General features: G+C 42.8%; 1 protein-coding gene across 1 annotated transcript in view; it reads right to left on the bottom strand.

The window, feature by feature from the left end:
• The window catches only part of FRAS1 (Fraser extracellular matrix complex subunit 1), a 463,438-nt gene that overhangs the window by 21,071 nt on the left and 421,450 nt on the right, over window positions 1–20,917 (bottom strand). The window contains exons 60-67 of the mRNA XM_029235334.1: window positions 19,633–19,789; window positions 17,228–17,428; window positions 15,497–15,684; window positions 13,705–13,980; window positions 9,627–9,859; window positions 7,282–7,442; window positions 4,807–5,021; window positions 1,560–1,710 (exon numbers count right to left, since the gene is read on the bottom strand). Coding sequence (XP_029091167.1) covers window positions 1,560–1,710; window positions 4,807–5,021; window positions 7,282–7,442; window positions 9,627–9,859; window positions 13,705–13,980; window positions 15,497–15,684; window positions 17,228–17,428; window positions 19,633–19,789 — 1,582 coding nt within the window. The remainder of the gene's footprint in view (window positions 1–1,559; window positions 1,711–4,806; window positions 5,022–7,281; window positions 7,443–9,626; window positions 9,860–13,704; window positions 13,981–15,496; window positions 15,685–17,227; window positions 17,429–19,632; window positions 19,790–20,917) is intronic.

The following is a 20,917-nucleotide window of genomic DNA, read 5'->3' on the forward strand; positions in this document are numbered from 1 at the left end:
TAACTTAGGACAAATTTACATATTTGCATGAACATGGAGTATTTAGAGACATGTGCCAGTTAACGTTGTAAGACAGTTCATTCTACTTGGTTCTTTTCTTACAATTCTATTCTCTTGACATAGTCTCTTTATACCTGAAGATGTCACTTAGCCCAGATGCAGGGTCCCAGCCCAGAGCTCAGAAAAAACTGGTCCCTAAAACTTCTTACTATTAACTTTGCACCAGGACGTGGTTACAGCACATCTGCTTCATACTGTATTTTCTTTCCCTCACCAGGACACCTTTCAGTACTTAACAGAACCATAGCCAATGTCCTGGTGGCTACATTTCATATTGAAAGCAATGGAAAATTAAAGGTTAGCTTGTAGAAGGCCAGCTATACATGGCATAACATGAGTCAACTGTGGCTTTAATATGGGCAATTGCAATCACAATACCCATTGAGTTCAATATGACCAAAAACTAAAGGGTAACCAAAGGAGGAGAAAAAATAAAATAAAAAAATCCCCAAGCTCAAGGAATTATCTGACCCAGAGTGTGAAAACTCCCTGAAGTTTTCTTCCTATGAGAAATATAAAGCAAATAAATGATTTGAGCTTAAACCATTAACAGAAGGAAGGACTCTATTTTCCATTACTAGAAGTGAAACCCTATTTAAAGAAATCGCCTCAGATCAAGTAACTCTGCCTCAGATCAAGTAAATCACCACCAGGGAGGGAGAGAGGAAGAATGGGATCAATAAAATAAGGGCAAATGAGCTTGGGGTTGTATTTGAAGTATAGGACACTGAAAATGGGGAAAAAGCAAAAATCAACTCAGTGATTAGAGTGAGTGGAGGAGAGACTCATGGAGTTTTAGGGGACATTCATGGGGCAGCAGTAGGAGAAGGTGGGTCTCACAAGAGAGGTGTGAGTTCCTAGCTGAAGGGCTGTCACCAAGCCAGGTCCTGTCGGGCTGAGGGCTCCTCTCAAAGAGAGCCATAACAGAGACAAGCCTGAGGGGAAGGTCATTTAAAAATATTCAGCATTGCAGTCTTTGAAGTAAAACTAGGGTTAAAATCCCTACTTTAAAAAATGCAACAAAAGAGCAAACTCGATGCCAGATGAATAAAATGACCCAGGTTATTCTTGATATATTTTTCCATTTCCGTGCATCTGATTTCAAGACCCTTTGCTCCTTAAACAACATGAATGACACCATTTTTACCTAGGAGAAAGTGAACATGACTATATTCCAAAGAACACACACTCGTGCGAACCCCCTTACGGGCAGTATAGGACCTGTCACTTGCCGCCCTCTACTCTGGGCCCCTCGCTCTCTGGACTGAATGTATCATGATGCTGGAGGCCTTCCAGCATCAACATATATAAACATCATTCTTTTTCAGGTATCACAGGTCTATATACTTTTTAGACTTTACCTGTCTCTCCTTTGACTGCATATAGGATAACAGGATGAGGAATGCAGCCACTGTTAAAAGACTCTACTTTTTTTTTTTTTTTTCTTTTAATCTTGCTTGAGCATAAGGTAAGACTCATTAAGATGTCAGTGGGTATACCTGTTCTCCAGAGAACAGTGTCATAGAAGAAGGAAAACTCCATCTCGGTGTGGTGCTCCAAGGAGGCCCAGCCCCTGGGGGCTGTCACGTAGATGTAGGATACGTACAGAGGCACATGAACTGTCAGGAACGATTGAGCAGAGTCTCTCACCTGCCAAGCACGCAGTGTGCACACAGAGAGGGTTATTTCTCTCCAGGATGAAAAGGCATATGAACATCACATCTTGGTTCAATCTTCATTCTCTCAGTCACTTATTCAGTATTAATCAAGCGCCCATGATTGTGCCAGGCACCAGGCTAGGAACTGGGTCCTCAGCAGTGGAAAAAACCCAAAATCACTGCCCTAATGGAAGCTACAGCCTAGTAAACGCGATACATAAATTAAAAGATAAAGTAAATAAAGGGATGGGAAGTGGCCAGTGCTTCTTTAGATAAGATAATCTGGGAAGGCTTTTCTGAGGAGGTGACACTTAAACAAAAACACTTTTGAAGTGTGAGAAGCTTTGCCTACACTGTTCATTTGCTGGAAGCCTTGGCTGAGATTTTTCAGGCATCACAGTTATTCACAAAGGAGCGGGGCAGATCTGGGATCTACTGTCAGCACAGAGTCCCTGGCTGACCGTAGTTTCCAGTGAGCTGTGGGAGAGCATGAAGCAACCCTAACTGGGAAGATGCCCAAGCCTGGATCCTTGGATGAACGTGAGGCTGACTTGGATGTTTTAGTGAGTACTTACATCTCCTCCAAAAGGAAATAAGGTCGTGGGATTTGGATATCATACCTATGAAACTTGCCAACTGACAGCTCAGAGCTTCGCCTACTTGGATAATTTCCCATCCCATTCCACGCTTTGTTGAAATAATTTTGAAAAGGCAGCACGTCACGCTTCCAAGGGAACCTTTTTCTAAAGGGGTTCCTGTCACTGCTCTTAATTCGGCTCTGTAATTTTCATTTTACTATGCAATTAACAAACAAAAACTCAATTGAAAGATGATAACACAATATGAGCAGAAGCTTTCATGAAGAAGGTAACTGTGTATATGTGTGTATGAGTAGGGGAGTTGGTTTATTCCCTTTTAAATGTGTTCTATGTTTTCCTCCATAAATATATATTTCCTTTATAACCAAAAAGCTTAGTTTAAAACTATTTTATTTTGTCATTGGCCAAATGCTATAATACACTATGGAACTTACACACATTTTTTGTTTGAAAATACTTTACTCATGTAAAGTGTTTCCATGGGTAGTTAATGGAAAGAGCCGAATGCTTTATCAATATTTAGAACATCAAAACTTTATTTTTCCAAAGTATACTTTTGTATTCAAAGTTGTCAGTTGGATTCCAAATTTCTCTGAAGACTCCACTAATTCCATATTCACTTAATCTTTTGTGAAATGCCTTACTCTCTGTCTTTAAAAAATTTCCAGATTTTATCTGGGTTTCACACCATGTCCTGTCCCCTTAATATACAGGCGTTATTAAATATGTTTGCCCCAATCTCATCATTGTTGCTATTATAACCTCCATAAATTTTCTAGCTGACTGGCAAAATTAATTTTTCCTCTGTTTCTGTTTATTCTCCTTTAAATTCATATTACTTACTAATCCTTAAAAAGAAAAAAAAACAGTCATTATATTTACTGCACAACTATTTTGTGCCAGACACTGCTAAAATGCCTTCTCATTTGAGATAGAGACAATTTCAGATGAGGTTCAGAGAGGTTATGTCTCATCCAACTCTGCTGATATTTGATAAAGAAATATGAACTAGGGCTTGGGTCTAAGCTCTATATTCTTTCTACCATATACCACCTGTTTCAACTATTTTTAAAGAAGCAGACAACGGTGAAGTACTTCTGTGTATATATTCTTTCTCTATTGGTTTAAGAAGTAGGACATATATGATAAAAATTCCTTGTCTTTGTGGTTTTTTTTCCTTTTTTTTTTTTTTTGCAGTACGCGGGCCTCTCACTGTTGTGGCCTCTCCCGTTGCAGAGCACAGGCTCCGGACGTGCAGGCTCAGCGGCCGTGGCTCACGGGCCCAGCCGCTCCGCGGCATGTGGGATCTCCCCGGACCGGGGCACGAACCCGTGTCCCCTGCATCGGCGGGCGGACTCTCAACCACTGCGCCACCAGGGAAGCCCGTCTTTGTGATTTTTAAGCATATGTTGAATAAAAATATCCAGAACTGTAATTAAAGTCATGGAGAACAGAGAACACTAATTTTTGAGGGGCCAGAGGAAGAAACAATCATTTAGCTTTGCATTTTTGAAGGTGAATGTAGGTTATGCAATTGCAGAAACAGAAAGAAAACCTAAGAATGCCTTAAAATTCTGTTCAGTAGAGGGCGCTAGTATAAACAAAACGAGAGTTAACCAAAATGAGAGGCATCTTAAGAAATCAAAATGAATTTTACCCAAAGAAACTTACGTAAAATGATTACTCTAAGTCCCTCTACAGGTTCCCTTCTTACAGTGTGGTTAAACCTGATTTGAAGGGAAGAACAAACATCTGATTTTTAGTTCATTGAGATAACTACTCAGAATTGGGTAGAACCAATTTTCCCGTGAGGACACATTAGCCTAGTCCCTTTGATATAACGGCCCTCCTATGACTATGACTTCTTGCTGTAACAGTTTTTTTTTTTTTGGTTACTGATGTTTAACGACTATTAAACATTTAAAAAGTGTCTATTTTCACAAGGGTTGTCAGTTGGGCATAGGTTTGGAATAGGTATGAAAGCAAGGTGTTTTCGACAGTTTACCTCTCCATGCTCGAGACAACAGCGCTCTACTTGTCTGCGGAAAGACAGGGCGCTCCACCTGTCATTTGGACTCATTTCCCCATGTGGGGAGAACACAACGACTTAGTAATAACTTTCCCATTAAAGGTAAATCTTTTTGGCTTTCCAAAATATACCCAGAGGAAAAAAATATATACCTAGAGAAGTAAAACTATTAGATTTTTATATAAATGACTGTGCCAGATAGTTAATTTTCTTCATCTTAATTTAAACATTTTCCACATTAATTTTCCAATTAACTGATTTAGACGACTTTGGGGGGCTCACTCTGGCCACGATGCTGCTAAGGGCTCTCTTGAGGGACTTATAAAGAAGACTCCCTTGGTCGGTGCAGTTCTGGGGCCGACAGGACGCAACGTGCCAGCTGAAGTGCTTCAGGAATGAACAAAGTTTCACATGACACCCAGATGCATGCAGCCTTCAGACAGACCCCCGGGGCACCCACCTGGAAGTCGGCAGTTACAGACCCCCCACAGACGTCAATTAGCTCCGTCATATCGTAATAGGCATCAAACGTCCAGACACAGCTCTTCAGGTTCAGGTGTTTGTAGAGCTGGATGGTCTTGGGCTCCCGCACGCTGGCATCAAACTGGAAGGGGCGGTCGTAGCCAGGCCCCAGGGCCGTGCTGTCGTGGACCCTGTCGTCCAGGAACCCTGCCTCTGTAGGGGAGGGAGGAGCAAGGAACAGTAACTCAGTCTGTGGACTTGCCCTTTGCCCAGGAGCTGCGTAGGGAGAGAAGACACATCCTTGGGACATGAGACAGCTTTCCCTCTACCTGAGACCATTAGTAGAGCAGCTAACGGCTCTCAACGCAAGGTTGGTGGGAATGCGAAGGGAGCTTGTAATCTGCCTCCTGTCATGTGCTAAACAGAGTGATTGGGTTCACGAACTCCTGGAAGAGGCTGCAGGAACCAGGGAAGAAAAGGTGAACAGACGAGACCAAAAATGAAGAAGCGAGAGCTCGGTGGCCCTCGTATGTCTAGGAAAAGAAAATACCCTGAAGCTCTGCCTCTCACACCCGGCCAGTCTGGTTCGATGCTTCACAATCAGTTCTTTTTTTTTTTTTTTGCGGTATGTGGGCTTCTCACTGTTGTGGCCTCTCCCGTTGCGGAGCACAGGCTCCGGACGCGCAGGCTCAGCAGCCATGGCTCACGGGCCCAGCCGCTCCGCGGCACGTGGGATCTTCCCGGATCGGGGCACGAACCCGTGCCCCCTGTATCGGCAGGCGGACTCTCAACCACTGCACCACCAGGGAAGCCCCACAATCAGTTCTTGAAGAAATGGATTTAGTATACGGAGAATTTGTTGATGAATTATTATCATTATTTATTTTTGAAAGCACAGTATTTAAGATCAAGTTATTTAATGATGAATTGTTATTTTTTAAGATCAATTTTTAAAAAATAGCTTTTATGGAGAGCCAGCAAAGAAATATCTGACTACCTCCCCTGCCTCTTATGGTTTCTGAACTCTTGGAGAAAAAAGTCTTAATTTTGTGATAATGAGTAGATAGCTCGCTAATTATGCTTGACGAAACCTCCCCTGCTACAGGCAAAAATCATTGGATCAAATGCTGCCAAGCAACTGAACTGTTCTAAATTAACGAAGACCTTTCTGCAGCAGAGAGCTGAATACAGATACAATTTTAGAATATTAGGGTTAAAATTTGTGTAGTACTCAAAGCAACTATAGTATTCTGAAAGAGCTGATGCATTTCTTAGAATGTTTGACACCAGCACCCAGCCCTCTGCCCCACAAGGACTAAGGTCTCAGTTAACATGTGTTGAATTTAATTGTGTTTAAGTAGGAAGAGGTGCAAACTTTCAGCCTATAAACACGGTATGTTTCTTTCACTAGCTTGCATAGGTGGACCAATTAAACTTTCATCTGTAGCTCAGTGATTTACAAATCATTTACACTCCACTAATTTCTACTGTATAAAGACCATCACTACCCAAAGTGATGCTTAATGAATATGGAAGAGCACATAAATGCTTTTCTATCTTCCAAAACACTGTTAAATGATTCATCAGGTGTGAAGGGAGGAAATGCACGTTTAGTGTGCACTTGCTGAGGTGAATGGAAGTGGACAGGATTCTTTGTAAAGTAAAATGTCTGCCCTGCTGAACACGGAGATGCGCTGCCGCAGCTGTCAGCTCCGTCAGGTCTGTATCTGCTGCAGAGCCCGAGGTCACACTCTTGCTTGAGCAGTCTGCATTCAAGGACTGAGAGAGGTCGGGTAGAGAGGTCTGTCCATTGGGGCTGTCCCAGGACAAGCTTGATGGATGGGCTCTCTCCAGAGCTCCCTGAAGAGGCGTTTCATCGGCTGCACTTCAGGCTGACTTCTCCCTCGGCCCAATCCTGCTTCCTCTCCTTCCCTTTAGGAGATGTGGGTCCCTAAATAAACGTTTCACCCCCCAAGCTCCACCTCAGCTCCTGCCCCCGGAGAACCATCCTATAACATCTAACATCTGCATGTGAGCTTTCTAAAATGCTGAGATGATGGGATTTTAGAGCACAGATCCAAACACGGGAGAAGGAAGGAGCTAAAATTTACCAAGACGGGCGCTTTAAAAATGTAAACACACTTAATCCCCACCTTGATTGGTAGCAGTTGTTATCCTCATGTTACAGATAAGAAAGCAGTTGGCTCACAGCTGTCCAGCTATTTTCGTTCAGTTGTATAAGGAGTGGAATAGGGACGTTCAACCTGTCAGTTTCATTCCACGCTCCCTGTTTTTCCCTGTTCACTTCACTGTCCGAGCTGCCTGTGTTTGGTTGCTTGCTAAGGAGGAAATCCACTAACCATGCAGATTTTGAGGACCAGAAAACATGAAAAGCAGAGTGCACTTAGCCATATCCCTAAGGGTCACTGCACTGGGCTGGGCTGGGCAAACCAGCAGGGGACTCTTCCCTTACCTGAGATGCCTCTCAGGTCACGGGTGGTGACGAGATTGGAGCAGACGTGCTGGTGTCTGTAGATGGACTCAGATAGTAGAAAATGCAAGTTGTGCAACGGCATGGTGGAGATAAGGGGCAGCATTCCATCCTGGTGTGGGATCTGCACTGAAATGTGGATTCTAAGGGAAAAAATAGGGTAGAAATCAGTGTTTAGGTGCCCGCTGTAAGCAGTTAATATGGTACATTTCTTTCTCATAACTCAATTTGTCTTCATCAATGAATTTACCCATTTTTCTTTTCTGAAGCTTTCCATGTAGGATTTCTCTCTGAACATGAGGGTATGATGTGCATGTAGGGTTATTCTCCTCTCTCCAGCCCCCAGGAGATCCTCCAGACTCAGGACTGATAGCAATTGAGAATCATAGATTTTTTTGTGTGTGCGTGCAAGAAAAGATAACATCACAATCACAAATGACTTTATAGCTTTCTTCTGCTTTAAGTGGAAGCTTTGTTTCCTCATGAGCTAAAGCCGAGTGACTGACACAGGTACTGCTGCCCTTCTCTGTCACCTTGAGTGTCTGTGGAGGTTGCGGTCGCCACATATTTTTTTTTAAAGTATTTGTGCCAAAAAGACATTACTGAGCTCTTAAACACTAAGGCCAGTATCCATACCTAGGAAAAAAGCCTACAAATAGTAATAAACCACTATTCATATGGTCTCTCCCCAACTTAAGGAGCCTTCCCTCGCCTCTCTCCCTGCAGTCCAACAAGGCCACCAGGCCTCACTGGCATCAATCTGCAGTAAGCTCTGCCTTGATCTCCATCCTTCCACATTTAGGTGCCTCTGGACCAGGAAATCTGTAACTTATTTATACTGGCTGCTGTTTCCTGTGTGCTTTCAGACGCTTGTTTATATTGCCTCTCCACTATGAGGGCAAAGGACCATTTCCTTCCCTTCTTTTGTTTCTCCAGAGCCTGTAGTACACAATTCTAAATAAAATATGAGCTTAATAAATATTGCAACACAACAGAACTGTACTTAGGGGCTGCCATTTTTTTCACGGCACAAGTTTAAATTTTCAGCATGTTTATTGAGGGTGCGTTTTGAGTTTTTACAGCTTGCCTCCCAGAAAAAAAGACTCACGTTTTAAAGAGGAATCAGAACCTCAGAACATGAACAGGATGGCTCTTTTGCTAGGAAGGGGTCAGTAGTAACCCTGGGCACCTCTGTTATTGCTTTTTAACAAAAATAAATTTCATTCTGTTAGAAAAAAAGAAGGATTTGCATATTCTTGGCTCCACGTTCAAATCTTTTTTTCATGCAAATGAACCCCTTTCTCTGAACTCAGTTGCTCATAAAGGCACATGCATAAATACTATGAGGTTTAATGAATATGTATAACCTACACAAATTCTTTTTTTTGCATGCAAAAATGAAAGCATCCATTTTCCAACAAAATCATAATGGCACAGGGAAAAAATAAAAGCACATCTGTCCATTGACTTACAATTTACACAGTGTTATTACTCATTTGCTCACTGGATACTTAGTGAGTGCCTCTTAGCTGCCAAGAAGCACTGTTCTAGGCAGAGGGGATGCAAAATAAACAGTCCTGTTCCCTGCCATCATCATCTCCTGGGGCGACAAGGAGAGAATGAATAATGATAATGCTCTGAGAGAGGCAGACATGGGTACCAGAAAAGCTGGAAGGAAGAGCTTCCAAATTAAATTGGGGGAAATGATGGAAAAGTTCCTAGAAGAGATGACATGGGTTAGATAGAGTGGGACAATCGGATTTAACCACGCTGAGTGGAAGGGAGCAGGGGAGAGTTGGAGCCAGGAGTAGCCACAAGGCGGATGCATGCCACCTAAGAGAGTCTGAAGCCCTGGGAAGTTACACATGATTCCCTGTGAGTGGCCTGGCAGGTGAAAATGACAAGGTGAGGGAAATGAGGCTAGGAAGATAACAAGGAGCCAGATCTTAGGGGGCCTTCAAAGAATATAAACGTTTTCTGAAGCACTCATCACCACTATTCTTTTCTTTTCTTTTTGCGGTACGCGGGCCTCTCACTGTTGTGGCCTCTCCCGTTGCGGAGCACAGGCTCCGGACGCGCAGGCTCAGCGGCCATGGCTCACGGGCCCAGCCGCTCCGCGGCATGTGGAATCTTCCCGGACCGGGGCACGAATCCGCATCCCCTGCATCGGCAATCGGACTCTCAACCACTGCGCGACCAGGGAAGCCCCACCACTATTCTTATTTTGCAGAAGCACCACTCATTGATCTGTCCCACCCAGAAAACACAGAAAGCATAGCTGGAGACTCCCTCTGCCATCTCCTCGCGGAAGGAACCACCTGCCTGACCTGTTGGGATGCTCCTTGTGTTTGACGTCCAGGTATTTCAAGTTCGCGATGAAGGACTGAGCCTGGAAGCCTCGGGCTGTCCCAGCCACCACTGGGGTGTGGCAGATCGCACTGCCTGTTCCGATGGTAACAATGTTGCTCCTCAAGGGGGTCCCCACGTGGCCCACCTTGTCCACAGCCTTGGCCACACAACGTACATGGAACCTCCGGCTGAAGTAAATGCTGTCCAGGACCTACCAGGAAGAATAAAGCACCTCAGACGTGTACACTACTTCAACAGCTCCCCACACGTACCTTCTGGGTGATAGGCCACCCCAATTCTTAGTACAAGGTAATCTGTGAAGGCTATTGTCGACTGAAAAAAAATGCACAGCCTAAAAGTTGAGTTATGTTTTATTCGGCGGGCAAAACTGAGGACTTAAGCTCGAACAGCAACTCGGATAATTCTGAGAGACCTGCTCCAAGGGGCAAGGGGGGTGGGGGTAGCCAGGATACAGAGGAGTTTTTGCAACAAAAGACCAGTAGTTCAAACATCAAAAGCTTACTCTTAAGTAAAGAAAACCAGATACCTCAAGTTAAGGAATTGAGCACTTTCCTGTGTTTGGGAAGATGCAAGGGTTTAGGCTCACTGAACTCATTCCTTTGATATGCACCTCAGCTACCTAGGGCCAGTGTCCTGTGTTTTCTCATCCGGAGTCTCCTCAGAGTGCACCATCGGCTATAGTGGCTGATGGCTGTCACATCCTTTGCTTACTGACATGGCAGGCAGCATTCTTAGTCCACACCATCCCCCATCCATCCCTCCATCCGTCCACTTATCTATCTATCCATTGATCTATCCATCCATCCATTCATTTACCACATAAGTACTGACTTTCTACCAGGAGTCAGGCACCAGGGACAGAGCAGTGAGTACGTAGAGCCTAAGGTGGTAAGTTAGGTAACTAACAAGTTGACAGAAGTGTAGCAAGAGCCCAGAGATGACTAGTTCCCTGTGACAGTTGTTCTCTTTACATATTAGGTTCAGCATAAGAACCACTTAACTGGTTTTCAGCACTTCCAGCAAGACTGGTTGCCTCCAAGTCACTTTCGCTGAGGGCATGGTATCAGGATACAGAGGAAAGATACTTCTTTTCTAGGAGCTCTTAGTCTTCTTTCCTCCCTAATTCTATTCCCTCCCTCACCTCCCACTTAATTACTACACATGTTGCAAGGGTTACAATAACATGCAGACTTGAAGTTAGAAGTTGGCCTCTGACACCTACTAGCCTTTAAAAAAAAATAATAACTTTATTATTTTTTAACTTCTTATTTTATATTGGACTATAGTTGATTAACGATGTGTGTTAGTTTCAGGTGTACAGCAAAGTGATTCAGTTATGCATATACATGTATCTATTCTTTTTCAAATTCTTTTCCCATGTAGGTTGTTACATAATATTGTGTACCTACTGGTCTTTGAAAGTCTTTCTACAGATTCTCTCATGCTCCCAGACATACAGAATCCATAAGCATGCTTAACCCAATGTATGCAGAGGCAACACAGGTCACCAAAATTCTATAGGTTATGAGTGCATAGACACAGGGAAATACATAACAAGAAAAACGAATTAGTAGTTCTGTGTGCCACAGACCTCCCACAAAGCAATCATACAAACTTATAAATTCTACTCATGGAAACAATTTTCACTGAAATCCATTAAAAATTAAAAATGGAAGATTTTTCCATTAAAATGTTTTAATTAGCTGCCAACACTTTATTTATGGATACATGGACTTTGTTCAGAAAGGATTTGAGGCATCTTACAAAAATGCATACAGTACAATGGTATTAAATAAATAATTGAAGAAATGAAGATAGAGCAAAGGAAACAGGGGTAAAACCAATTCATTGCAAGAAGGAAAACTGAAACATGAAGTAAAATCATAAACTTGGTACCTGTTACAAATGTATATTTGGCTCAAATCAGATGAAACCCCTTCATGGTTTTGTTGAACAGAGAATTAGATACTTATGAAACAATACGCTGTCTTGCCATTTACATTTTTAATAATAATAAAAAAGATAATTTAAATTCAAACTAGGTTATATTGCAAAATGAATATTCTGGCCTTTCTGATTAAGCTGTGTCAAAGACAATGGACATGAAGGACCTGCTTTATCCAAAGCCTCCCGTGTACATCTAACAGCTCTCCTCCACTAGGGCCCCATCCACACGAGGCATTTTTTTTTTTTTTTTTTTTTGCATTACGCGGGCCTCTCACTGTTGTGGCCTCTCCCGTTGTGGAGCACAGGCTCCGGACGCGCAGGCTCAGCGGCCATGGCTCACGGGCCCAGCCGCTCCGCGGCATGTGGGATCTTCCCGGACCGGGTCACAAACCCGCGTCGCCTGCATCGGCAGGCGGACTCTCAACCACTGCGCCACCAGGGAAGCCCCACACGAGGCACTTCTTAAAGTGAGAACAAACGGTGGGTTTGTAGGGAAAAATCTAGAGAAATTCAGTCTGAAAGAAATTTCTGATTTCCAAACTTATTAATGGCACTCATTTCAGCCAAAAATTATTGAATGCTTACTATGTGCCAGATACTCTGCGGAGCCTGACTCTCCACTGCTTATAGCTCTTCCTCTGAAGAACTTCATTGGCGTGAGGAGCAGAGTCAGAGTGATGGACTGTTTCCTGAGGTCGGGAGAACCACCGCTGTTGACTGCTCTCTGATGGTGGCAGGAGTGTGGGTCTGGCCTCCTAACTTGCTGAGGACAGCAACTGCATTTGGAACCTCTTTTCATGTCCTCTCACAGGGCTTTGAAAAATGCTGATCACTTAGCAAGCATCCTCTCATTTTGTTTAATAACTGGTCCCTACTATGTGCCATCAATGTGGTGGCTATTTTGGGATGGACATACAAGTGTGGGAGAACCCTCGGTCCATGTCTTTAAGGAGTTTATACCCTACTCCTTACTGAATGGTTTAAGAGATATGAAAAGAACAGTAATCCTTAATTGTACCTACCTGGGATCTTTGACTTACTTCATTTATAGATCACTTTTATTTTTTATTTATTTTTGATTTTTTTTTAAAAAATTTTATTTTTTTTTTTATACAGCAGGTTCTTATTAGTCATCAATTTTATACACATCAGTGTATACATGTCAATCCCAATCGCCCAATTCAGCACACCCCCACCCTCACCCCCCACCACTTTCCCCAGTGTCCATATGTTAGTTTTCTACATCTGTGTCTCAATTCCTGCCCTGCAAACTGGTTCATCTGTACCATTTTTCTAGGTTCCACATATATGTGTTAATATTACGATATTTGTTTTTCTCTTTCTGACTTACTTCACTCTGTATGACAGTCTCTAGATCCATCCACGTCTCAACAAATGACCCAATTTCGTTCCTTTTTATGGCTGAGTAATGTTCCATTGTATATATGTACCACATCTTCTTTATCCATTCGTCTGTCGATGGGCATTTAGGTTGCTTCCATGACCTGGCTATTGTAAATAGTGCTGCAATGAACATTGGGGTGCATGTGTCTTTTTGAATTATGGTTTTCTCAGGGTATATGCCCAGTAGTGGGATGGCTGGATCATATGGTAATTCTATTTTTAGTTTTTTAAGGAACCTCCATACTGTTCTCCATAGTGGCTGTATCAATTTACGTTCCCACCAACAATGCAAGAGGGTTCCCTTTTCTCCACACCCTCTCCAATATAGATCACTTTTATATATCTGATGTGTCAATGACCTTGTCAAGTGGATTAAGTGGACTTGATATTTTGTAGATAGGAAACTGAGACTCAGTAGGTTAAGTGAACTCGTAACATCGTGTAGTTAACAACAGACAGAATCAAGGTTTGTAAACAGGTTGTCTGAGTTATCAGCCTAGTTCTCTTTCTACTACACCATATTACCTTTCCTTATATGTAAGAATAAAAAGATTGTGTGTGTACTCTGTGTACCTGCTTATTTGTTTATTTTATACCAAATGCCATGCAGGGACCTTAAGAAATTTGATAGAGTTGGAGTAACAGAGAGAAACGCCAGGTCTCTCCCTCCGCAAACAGACCTACCATGTGGTTGACACTGGTGAATGGCGTGTTGTCAGTGATGGTCTCAAAGGGAGACCGGGCCCCGTTGCCATCAGTGGGGGTGGCCACTTCCCAGCTGAACTGCACGGACGTCTGGTTGATGCCAGCCTCATTGCAGCGCTCCTTCATGATGGCATACTTGGGGAAATGGGGGTCGCAGGGGGTGACACAGACAAGCGGGTAGCCCGGGGAGGGGGATTTCTTGACTCCCTCCTTGGTAACCTCTTCCACGTGGTCATAGTCAGCAAGTGTGACAACCTGCAAAGGAGCAACAAAGCTTCAGCCCAGGGTGGGTATCGGGAAGGTCAGAGAACCAAGGCTCCCTTCCCCAGAGATTCAGGAGATCACTTAACTCCTAGGGATTCTTTAAAATATAGCAGAAGTTTTAACAATGCTTGGCCAGGCATCCCTAAAAGATACTGCAGATCTTTAATGGTGGAGAACATCTTCCTCCCCCCGTGAGCTAAAAGCTTTATTATCTTATTGGTCTCATTCCTAATTCAGAGCCCTATCATTCATGTGAAAAATACTCTCCCCTCCCCCCATACACAGTAACTAAAACTATATCATAAACGGCAGTTACTAGTTTAAAGTTGCATTAAATTGTTAATGATATGCCGTAGCACATTTGGCATAACAGGGGTAAATAAAGGTAGTATATTTCTTCCATGGTCAAAGAAGAGACACGTTCTGAAATGATCCTTTTACTCTATGAGACTAGTCGAGGGAAGTTATAAGACTTATTAAGACTAGCTCATTATCATGGGTTAAATTCTTGGCACCCTCTATGCATTTTCCTCCTAACTGTGAAGTCGGTGCATTCATTCTGTTCATCCCCAAACTGGGAAACATGGTGGTACATTTCTGCAAATACTTAATTCTATGCATGTGGAGAGTATGTAGGATAACAGATGTGGGGTAATATTCCTTTTTTACTCTTCTAGGTCCCACCAAAGAAATGAGAAGATCAATTGTATTGCACCTTCTGTCTTTATCAGACTAAGGTCTCAGTATGGTTTGGTCTCACTCTTACGTCAAAACAAGGTTTCTCATCCTTGGCACTACTGACATTTGAGCCAGATAATTCCTTGCTGTTGGCGTTGTCCTGTGTATTGTAGGATGTTTAGCAGCTTCCCTGACTTCCACCCATAATTTCTTGCTGTTGGCGTTGTCCTGTGTATTGTAGGATGTTTAGCAGCTTCCCTGACTTCCACCCACTAGATGCTAATAGCACCTAGTGTGACAGTCATGACAACCACAGATGTCACCAGACATCGCCAAGTGTTCCCCAGAGGTGATGGGAGTGAGGGATTTGGGGGAAAGGATAAGAGCCCTCGCTCTTGGTTGAAAATCACTGTGTTACGGGGAGGGGGAAGGGTAAGCTGGGATGAAGTGAGGGAGTGGCATGGACTTATATACACTACCAAGTGTAAAATAGATAGCTAGTGGGAAGCAGCCACATAGCACAGGGAGATCAGCTCGGTGCTTTGTGACCGCCTGGAGGGGTGGGATAGGCAGGGTGGGAGGGAAACGCAAGAGGGAAGAGATATGGGGATGTACATATACGTACAGCTGATTCACTTTGTTATACAGCAGAAACTAACACACCATTGTAAAGCAATTATACTCCAATAAAGATGTTAAAAAAAAAAAAAGAAAAGAAAATCACTGTGTTAGAAAAATGAAGACGTGCAGTATTGGAAGTCCTGCTTCTCTCAAGTTCTTATCTAATTACTAGGACATAAGCAACGATCCTTTGGGTTGAGAGACTCACAATGGGCGGCGCTGGCAGGATGAGGCTCCCTGACACCTCCTGGTCTAGAATCGTCACTGTGGCAGTGGTCACATCACCAAGAACAGCTTCCACTGGGTCATCCGGGCCAAGGACTAGAGAGAATGATTCATGCCACTCCCGGTCTTCATTGGACAGGATCTCAACTTTAAAGAAGATATGATCCACACCTTCGCCAAGGACAGAACAAAGAGGGCAAAGGTCCTCATTAGTGACCCACTTAAGACAGTGCAGGTTGGCACTGCTGAGGCTCTATGTTGAAATATGCCCTTTCCTTTCAGAGGTTTCCTATCAATGTAGTGGCTGCTTATCACGTTAGCCCCATCTCAAGTGAGGAATCTGTTTTCTTGGTCAAATTCCACCTGTGGTGGAGGCTCAGTACCGCAGATTTACTCTGCAACGCCATATGAGGATTAACGGCCCCTGCCTGACACTAGCTGGTGGTAATAAAAATCTGTGATCCAAAATACACTCCACCCTGGCTATGAGGTTTTTTGCCTAACGTTTCTTTCCTCTTTACATGTAGGCATGAGCTCCTGTGTGGCTGAGTGCTTGTACACCATCCTTCAAAGCTGTCTCCTGGAGGGACAAGGGCTCAAGGGCTACCTACCAGGCCATTTCTGCAAAGACAATAATGTAAAGGTTTGGCAGCCTGGAATGGGGAGGGTTAGAGCTCAGAAACCCCCTTCCTTTTCTGTAAAGTGATTCTGTGAAGGTGCAGATATCTCGGGCAGTAGTCAAGGTGCCCTTCTTCCTCTCCTATAGACATCTGGGCTAGGTTACTTCTAAGACCTGCCTTTCCCCCAGATGCTTATGCAGAAAAGGAAAAAGCTAAGACATTTGGAAGAGAGGTCCTTGTGAGGATGTGGAGGAAGGGCACCTACCTTCCCTGTAAACACGAACCAGACACATAGGGATGGAGCCGAAAGCCCTCTGAAGCTCCGGTGGGCGAGAGGGACATACAGAGACCACCCCTCCATTTCCCAGGGAGTCATTTTCTCCCTCCACTTGCTAAGACATCTCTGAAAAGACCTTCTATCACTTTTGCCCACTTCTGGGTACATCACACATGGTGCAAGGCTCTATAACAGCCTTTTCACCTTATACTGCTCCAGAAAGTTCTGGGAAAAAGCCAAGCATACAATTCAAATCTTCCTCTGTCTCATTCCTTCCATTAAATAAATATATCAGACAGTTAAACAGCTGGTTGTGACCTGAATCCTATCCTTCTTCCCTGACTCATCTTCATAGCATCTCCTAGTAGATGTCAAACCACTTGAGCATGGAGATGGTGCCTTCTGGGTTTAGTAATCCCCGAGGGGCCCAGCACAGTGGTTTGTACCAATGTTTGCTGAATGACAAACATTCAAAAATATACAAAAAATCATGTATATTTAAAAAAAATCAAGGTGCCCCCTTGCTCAACCAAATCATAGGCTAACGACAGCAGCAACAAAAAATCCTTTTGAATGAGCCAAAATGCCTAGGATGTTCTGAAGTGAAGCATTTCTTTGGCCTTTTTCTTTCTTTACTATGCCATTTTTACTAATTATAAAATTTAAAGACTCCCACAATCTCAAATGTGTGCTTAATAAGTACTTCATGCTGTTGGAAATACTGTTTCTGTCTTTCATTTTCTGCTCGTTCCTTTCTTCAAATATATCTGCCTCTCTCTTAAGTAAAACCTACAGATTGGGATTGGCATTCAATTACCAGGAATGAACTTTAAGATTCGGCTCTTTGGGTAATAATCCACACCAGACTGGGCCGACCCGTCCCGTGTGCTACAGCGAATCTTGGACGTCCTGTTCTGATCCCCTCTGCGGATCACCTTGATGTTCAGAATGGCCGTGGCATCGGGCCCTGAGGGTTCCCGGACTTGGTATGCAGCTTCTTCAAACTCAATGGTGGGAGCTTAAGGAAACAAGGTTAGGAAAACAAGAGCAAGTTGGAAAAGTGACAAAGAATTCCACCTCCCATGAAAACACCTTCTAATGACAAGAGGGAATTTTTCACATTAGTTAACAATACAAAGGCAAAATAGCTTGCAGTCAATAAAAATCAATCAGTATTTACCCCTAAGCAATACTTTGGACAAAGGAATTTATCTGTGATTCTGCAGGAGTTGTTTCTCACATATTTCTTATTAAAAACAATATAGTGGAAGAAATATTTTTAAGCAGTTTGAAATGCATGATGTCCAAGTTTCCATCTAGGCATTATAGCTCACAGCATGTTTTTAAATCTGCACAATTTATCGAGGGACAGAGACACAGTTAAGCCCTTGATAAATATCTATTGACTGATTCTATGAACCAACTCCTTTTCATTTATGAGATATGAATTTCATTTATATACTGCTTAAATGTACCAAATCTCTGATCTTTTTTTTTTTTTTTTTTTTTTTTTTTGCGGTCCGCGGGCCTCTCACTGCTGTGGCCTCTCCCGTTGTGGAGCACAGGCTCCGGATGCGCAGGTTCAGCGGCCATGGCTCACGGGCCCAGCCGCTCCGCGGCATGTGGGAATCTTCCCGGACCGGGGCACGAACCTGTGTCCCCTGCATCGGCAGGCGGACTCTCAACCACTGCGCCACCAGGGAAGCCCATCTCTGATCTTTTGGATCCTCCTTCCCAGTGCTCTCAGCTCCCCAACGCTTAGCTTTTCCTAACTTCTCACAGGTTATTTAGTTAAGGATGAGTAGTTATAGTGACCGGCTACAACAATAATTCAGGAACACAAGATTTCCTAACACAATCTGATTTGAGGTACTATCCTCATTGCTATGGAACGATTAAAATTGTTGATTTTTTTAAAAAATTCAAACTATGCCTTCTTTTGTATTATATTCTCATGAGGAAGGGCAACGTGGTAGTGGTGGAGAGAGTGGGATAAGAAGATGGAAAAATTGGGAGCAATTACAAATCTTATACCATTTAAAATATAGACTCTTTCAGAAATTTCTGATGTCTCTATGTTCACTTCCCTCTTTCTCTCTCAGAAAATCAGTTCTTCCTAATTGTAGAAGATACGCTTCATTTTAGACTTCATAGTTGTTACTGTGTGCACTCTTTGAAATTGAGGTATGTCACTGTAACACAGTGTGAACTTGTTACTTCTCTGAGCTTCAGTCACTGGGTTTTCTGTGTGAACAGGAGAGGTTCACTTTTTCTGTGTGAACAGGAGAGGTTCAGGATTTGAACCTGAGTCTCCTTGGGTAAAGGGCTAATTCAACTTCAAGGCTGGCTTTTTTGCTTTTTTCCCAATGTCCAAGTTAGTCCCTATTTTAATATTAGAAACCCTAAGAGTCTCACTGACTCTTGCGTAGATTCTAGAATCTGATAAAATAAGGTTCTACATGCACTTTCGTTGCTTACAGCTGTGTAACTAAGAACGTAAATTATATAACTTTGCTGAGGTTCAATTTCTTTACCCATAATATAGGGATAATAACACCTACCTCAAGGGGCTACTGTCAGAATGAAATGAAATAGTATTATATGCTTAGAATGGTTCTTAGTATACAGTCAATATTCAATAAAAACAGCTGTTACTATTTGTAGTTTTATTGTCCATTTATTAAAATACCTATTTTAACAAAACAGTTATGTCCCTATTTGAAACAGATTTTGTTTTCTTTGGTGCCTGGGTCACTCTTTGCTGACAGCTGACTAAAGAATTTAAGTTTTTTTAGGTTAGTAGGCCAAATCAATTAGACAGAAGAAAACTGAGAAATTAGACTTTTCCAGAAAGGTGGCAGCGTTTTAAATCAGTTCATTGGACTCAACTGATTCGGATTGTATTTCCAATCCTGCTCTTGAATTGCAGTGACTTAAACATTTTTATTCTCTGTCTGTCTTAGCATCTCTGTCCTAGCGTTTAACCATACCTGCTCCCTATCTCTTGGTGATGTGGTAGAGAACAATGTGATTTAAAATACTGGAGCTCTGTAGACGGTGATCATTTGCTGCCAATATTTTATACAGATACTCTAAGGCTGTTATCAGTAGACACTTGTATAGTGCTTTCATTTTTCAAAACACCTGTAATTATGTTATTGGTGAAACATCCGTTCATGTCCCATCAACCTAAGAGTAACTAAAGGCAATTTCTTCCATTACCATCTTCATCATTGGATATGGTGATGGTGGCCATGTTATTCTTTCCAACTCTGGCTCCACTCCAGTGGTTCCCAAGAGGATGGCCAAGGTAGACCCTGAACTGTTCCTCAGGCTCAAACATGGAGTCATCGTGGATATAGACAGTACAGTTCTTCATCTAGAGCCAAGGGCACAGGAAAGAGTAAAATTTGCAGTGAGATATCAATAATTGGCTTGGCTTTCCCTAGAAAATGATTTTTCTTCTTTGTAGCATCAAAAAGTCAACACAGATTCCAAAATGTCCCAACTGTTTCGTTTATAAAATAGAATGTTTAACAGTTCATGCCTGAGTGGACCTACCCATATGTGGAGACTTGTATTAAACATTCCAAACGATTTTGAATTATTGGTCATACGTTATGAACAACAACAAAATGAATCACTAAAAAGCATCTGTAGAACATCTGTGTGCTTTCCCACATTTTGCCTGGGCTCATCTGTACCTTTGTACATGTTATGATAGGTAGATTTCTGATGGTGAGGGTTTAACATATGGATTAGACTTCCTGGAGAGTTGAATGATATTCCTTTTCCCTTGTGAAAATTGAAGACTCGTATAAGGAACTCAGAAAGCCTTCCTGTTAGGCTAAAGACACCTTTAAAAGCTACAGAACTCTCAAATGTGTTGCCGAATGGTGGCTCATCTGAAAACTGAGAACTGAATGTCTGAGAACACAATCTAAATCCCTGTTGGATGAAAAGAAATCAAGCGCTTCCCAAACTGAATATTCTCTACTGAGGACTTGTCTTCTTGGCAAAACGTAAAATAAGGTCACAACATTTTATTTATTTATTTATTTTTTGCGGTACGCGGGCCTCTCACCGTTGTGGCCTCTCCCGCCGCGGAGCACAGGCTCCGGACGCACAGGCTCAACGGCCATGGCTCACGGGCCCAGCCGCTCCGTGACATGTGGGATCTTCCCGGACCGGGGCACGAACCCATGTCCCCTGCATCGGCAGGCAGACTCTCAACCACTGCGTCACCAGGGAAGCCCAGGTCACAACATTTTAGATAACAGAGCAGCCTCGATTGTAGAGTCATGTGATATGAAGTGTGATTATTTTTAGTTTACCACTTTAAATTCATTATACTACCATATTGCAAAGGATATGTGGATATAGAGGTTTCACTGTCATACTTCCTAAGTCATACTAAATGGAGGGAGAATATCTCTGTGAACATTTACCTGTGGCTTGCTGACCGGGTTTTAAGTCCCTGAAGAATGTTCCCCTTTTTATCCCTACC

The sequence above is a fragment of the Monodon monoceros genome, unplaced genomic scaffold, assembly GCF_005190385.1.
Source record: "Monodon monoceros isolate NGI ecotype Baffin Bay Population unplaced genomic scaffold, NGI_Narwhal_1 Super_Scaffold_20, whole genome shotgun sequence".
Taxonomy (NCBI): Eukaryota; Metazoa; Chordata; class Mammalia; order Artiodactyla; family Monodontidae; genus Monodon; species Monodon monoceros.